A 5,093-nucleotide genomic window follows, 5' to 3' on the forward strand; every position below is an offset into this window, starting at 1 on the left:
GGAGACCTACTGCTACAGGGAAATAAAACAGTTATAACCCACAGCTTCTTTGCAACTCCTCTAGCACCAAGAGACACTGAACAGACAGCTGCATTTTCAGCAGATAGAGACCAAGTGAGGAAAGCAAACCCAGGTATGTTTCATTCCATTTATATACTGATACTAACAGCAAGTGTACTGTTACAAGTGTAAATAGTTGGAAGAATAAAATGAGATTCACATCCATTTTAATTTATTTTTAAAAAATAGACTGCCACAAAATGGTAAGGTTTAGGGTGAACAATCATAAATTGCAACTAATCTCATGTAACAAAAAGTGCAGACTACACCAAAAAACCAAATTGGCAGTCTATTAAAAAAGCCCTCCCCTAATTATATTATTATTTATATTAAAACTGATACTGAATTGGTTTATAATATAGTTTTGATTTACAGTTGCAAAAATAAACTGGAACAGGGTCACAGACAATTGATATCAAGTCAATGAACTGTAGAGTTGGTTAGAATTAACTGTTGACTAGGAGTATGTAAAATGCTGAGTTCCTTAAGTATTCATTGTTTTACACTGAAGCAGACCACCATAATACCCATACTCCCTCCCTGAAAACTCCACCTCATTTCACCAAGTCTCTTAATATAGGCCCAAATGGTTCTAATACATACAGATGAACTACCCATGGGAATTTTCTCTTATTCTTCACTCCTTATGCTTTTCTGAAGTAGCCTTTGAAAATTAAATGGGTTAGCCTTCACAGTTCAACTGATGTTTTTCCCATTCCCACCGTGAATGAAATTAAAAGAAAGCATAATTTATTTGAGTAAGAAAAGGGTGAGAAGTTTTGTGAAGCTTAATCATTAGATAAGGTACAAAGCACCCTATAACCCAAGTTAAAATTGTACACAATAGAAAAACGCAACAGGAAATGTTTGTGCAATTTTTACCAAGGGGTATGCAGACACTTCGTTAGAAACAGGCTTCTGTGAGAGAAAGTGTTTAAATTGGAAGTACATTGTATACAAGGCAAGAGGTAAGAATAACTTTTTTTAGTCAGCCGTGATACCAGCCTGTTCTGTCTGTTAGTGAGATTGTAAACATAGTCTTCCATTTCCAGTGCTGCAGCATGCACAACATCTGCACAACAAGGAATTTTTAGAAGATCTATGTACCCTGAGCAAATGACTGCACTGATGAGCCTCCTTTGCATGCAGCTAAAATTTAATGTCAGTACAAGCTGATCTCGGCTACAGTAAAACAGAATTTCTAGATTGAGATCTGTAACTTTTAAAAGGCTACACAGAGGCTTGAGTTTTGTGTCACAGGTGGTAAAATAACAATGCATTGAAAGGGATATATGGGGAGAATTAAAAGGAGATGTGTCTACAATAATTGTTTTTATAATACAGGAAATCCTCTCTCATCAATACAAAGGCCTGTACTTAGAAGACAAGCACGGGTAGATTACGGTCTTGATACTACAGCGGAAGACCCCTGGGTTAGAATTTCTGACTGCATAAAGAGCTTGTTTAATCCTACCATGAGTGAAGATAACAGCCACATAGACTTGCAAGCCAACAGCAACCCAAATGAAGAAAGTCAAAACACAGGCTGTCCAGAGGCAGTTCTGCAGAAATCGGAAACAGAAGCAGCCGGTTCAAAAGAACACAAGTCACCTGAACACGACTCCGTGAAGAAGGGGCCTCCAGTGGCACCCAAGCCAGCCTGGTTTCGCCAAAGTCTAAAATGTTTGAGGAAGGCACATTCAGATACAAAACCACAGGCAGATCAGAATTCTGCTGACCCTCAGGGTATTTCCGGTATAGGACTGGGTTCTAGTTTATCCCGGGTCTCACCCAGAGGATCATCAATAAAACAGAGAATAAGCTCCTTTGAAACTTTGAGTGCTCCTCAGTCCCCTGAAAAAGGAAACAGAAAACTTAGCCCAAACTCATCAGTGCAAAAAGACAATTCTCCCTGTACAAAAGAGCCAGAATCATCTACAGCTTCTTTAAACAAAGCCACTTTCAGCTACATGGAAGATCAAGGATCTGAAAACAGCCAGTTACATCCAAAGACTTCTGTGGTTTCAGACACAAAGAGCCTAGATAGGTGTTGCTCTCCCAAAGAGCCACTTCCCTCTGTCCCAAAGAGAAGCAGCAGCAGCACAGATATAGGAGTTGCCTTAGGTTTACTACCATCACCAGTCACTGAAACTCCAGTAGCAAAAGCACAAAGCCTAAGAACACGGAGCTTCCCACTTACTGCTACCCAATCTTGTGAGATGATGAAGACAAACGATGAAAAATATAGCAACATTTATTCCATCAGTAGCCACGTGTCATCTGCTTTAATGAAATCTTTGCTTTGCCTTCCTCAGTCTCCACTCTATTGTGGAAACAATCCAATGGACACTCTGGCTGGGTCATCTCAGTCCTCCATGGAGGAAAATGGGGCTCCTCTCTCACCCATGAGTGAGAGTCATCATTCAGACACTGGATTTTCTCTTAAGTAAGATATCACATTTAAACTCATTCTTGCAAAGCGGTGCTAGTGAATAGACTAAACTGCTTTCTGTACAGAGCAGCTAGTCTGTGAGCTTAGGATAGTGGTTCTCAACCCTTTTTCAGCTCAAGACCCCCCTCAGAAAATGCCAATCTTAGTTTTCCCTCATTTTTTCACTAGAGAATTACTAGAGCAATTCTATTGCAAAGAACTCAGAAAGACCGTAACAAGTCAGAACATTTTTAACACTATGGCTATCTATTTGAAAATTTTGGTTTTATTTTGTGAATTGTGTTTGCACATCTAACAGTACTAACACTGGATGGCACCCTATGCTACCCTTGAAAGGATCATGAGAGACCCCAGGGTGCTGCAGTATCCAGGCTGAGGATCACTGGCTTGGGCATTCCAGGAAGGGCTGCAGATTAGTAATATGTAGACTGACCTAGCAACTCCGCCACAGGTGTAGAAGATCACTCAAATGAATGCTGCTATGCATTTTTAATGTTATATACTTTACTTATTAAGCTTCCTCTGAGTGAAGGAAAAAATTCCCTAGGTTTTTGGTGTGAAGAGTATTTGTTGCTAATCCCAATACTGGAGATGACATGAAAGTAGGTCCATCCACCTGCTCCAGCTCCTTGATTTTGATGCCTCTGATCTGCAAACATTTCAGGCTATAATGTACTACTATACCAGTACTATGGGATATTATTGATGGCACTACAGATGTAGGCTAGTAATTTTGTCCATGATATGTCAGTTTGGGTTAGTAGAGGAGGAGATCTGAGAAATAGCCAGCCTTGTTCCCATGTTTTCTTCATTCCCTCTGCAAAGGGTCTGTCTTCCTTCGTTCTTTTGCATTGGTCAGGTTATGAAATTGGGATTTATAATAATTGCTTTTCCTAAATATCTAACCAGGTAAGAAGCCTAGAAAAGTAGAGCTAAACATACTAGAATTAAAATGTTTTGGTAGGTTACTTTAAAAATAAGGCACTAACCTTCCAATCTTTGCTCCCCAAAATGTCCTCCAGTGGTACCTAAATATGTAATTTTAAAGATTACATCAGCCAGAAAAAAAATGCAATCTAGTCCGTGCTTTTCTGACATGACTTATCGTATTGAATGTTTGATATAACCATTTTCTTTAAAACAAAGAGAGTTTTTGCAATGGGTGAATGTCAAAGGGTTTAAGGTTACGGGTTGGATAGGTGTCTCAAAAGTCTCTTAGCTAAAACTTTTATAGCTGCAAAATTTAAATGAGGTTTCCTCATTCAAATTTGAAATGTGGTTAAAACAAAAATTTTTTTTTTTTGCAAGAGTGGTACTTTTAGAAGGGTCTGGTACATTACTAACTTTTGTTCCATTCTTAGGGGCAACTGGTTAAATCCAAAATAGCGTTAAAATGAGAATTAAGAGAGTTATCCAGCTTTTTGTTTGTTTAAAAAAATAAATTCCATGAAGGTTATGTTTGAGATTTGGGCAAATCTCAAGATGCTTTTTTAATTCCTTGTCATGAAGAACCACAGCACTTACTGCCATATTTATACAGTGCCCGGGACATTGTAGACAAATAAATTAATATAGACTAGAACTATTTAATTGATTCCAACTCTCATAAGATCAAAGGTGAAAGTTCTAAAATGCCATTTTCTCTGCTACAGTGGGAAGGTTATCACAAACCAATGTTTCTTTTCTCCTTTTCAAAATTGGAAAGCCTCTCTGAGCTGAGAGACTACACAGAGAGTTTAGCAGATAATGGAAAAGAGGAAGAGAGACAGGAACACTGTTTACCTCAAGCATCCGGTATGTCAGGACAGTCAGTCATCTCTCTGCTTTCCCCTGAAGAACTGAAGAAACTTATAGAGGAAGTAAAATCATTGGATGAGGCAACCTTAAAGGTGAGTCTACTTTTTAGTTCAAAGAACTCACAAACATGGGCTAGCTAAGAAATGGATATCACAGTCTTTGTTGTGTGAAATTCTTCCAAATAAAGCAACTATATTACTGTAGCAATTATCACTTCTTTTCCCCATAAATGATAGAATCACAGAAAATAGGGATGGAAGGGACTTTGTGAGGTCATCTAGTCCATTCCTCTGCACCAAGGTAGGGTCAACTATACCTAAATGGTTCACAAAAGATATTTGGCTAACTTGCTCTTTAAAACCTCCAGTGATGGAGGTTCCACATTTACCTTATGTAATCTTAACTCAAAGATCTTTATAAAGACAACCAAAAACACTGAGCTGCATGTTACCCTTAGAATAACTAAGGTACAAAGAGGGGAAGGCCAGTATTTCCAGAAGAATGTACTGATTTAGGTAGCCTCTATTTTAGGTGCTCAATTTGAGACGCACAGGACCTGCTTTTCAGAGTTACTGAACATCACAGGTGAATAGTAGGGGAGGCACGGGTGGGGGAGGCACATGAGATTCACCCCCAACTCAGCACCGCTCAGGATGGGGTAGTTTATTTGCTGCGCAGGCCAGCGGCATTGGCGGAGGAGGTGGGAGTGGGGTGCACACTAAGTCACAGCATAGAAGTACAGGAGTGGATATGGGGCTTTTGGCAGGCCCACAAATTGTGCCCT

General features: G+C 39.3%; 1 protein-coding gene and 1 long non-coding RNA gene across 2 annotated transcripts in view; one reads left to right on the forward strand and one right to left on the reverse strand.

Annotated features, from left to right (window-relative positions):
- The window catches only part of IL16 (interleukin 16), an 88,099-nt gene that overhangs the window by 77,435 nt on the left and 5,571 nt on the right, over positions 1-5,093 (forward strand). Inside the window, exons 18-20 of the mRNA XM_025194412.1 lie at positions 1-133; positions 1,405-2,506; positions 4,218-4,401. The exon at positions 1-133 is cut by the window's left edge and continues 12 nt beyond it. Of these exons, the coding sequence (XP_025050197.1) occupies positions 1-133; positions 1,405-2,506; positions 4,218-4,401 (1,419 nt within the window). The remainder of the gene's footprint in view (positions 134-1,404; positions 2,507-4,217; positions 4,402-5,093) is intronic.
- LOC112548477 lies at positions 1,778-4,425 on the reverse strand. Its single transcript, XR_003092207.1, has 3 exons — positions 4,295-4,425; positions 3,502-3,540; positions 1,778-1,914 (listed from the first exon to the last, which is right to left on the reverse strand). It is a non-coding gene; the product is annotated as an uncharacterized LOC112548477 (long non-coding RNA).

Source organism: Alligator sinensis, unplaced genomic scaffold (assembly GCF_000455745.1).
Source record: "Alligator sinensis unplaced genomic scaffold, ASM45574v1 scaffold459_1, whole genome shotgun sequence".
Lineage (NCBI taxonomy): Eukaryota > Metazoa > Chordata > Crocodylia > Alligatoridae > Alligator > Alligator sinensis.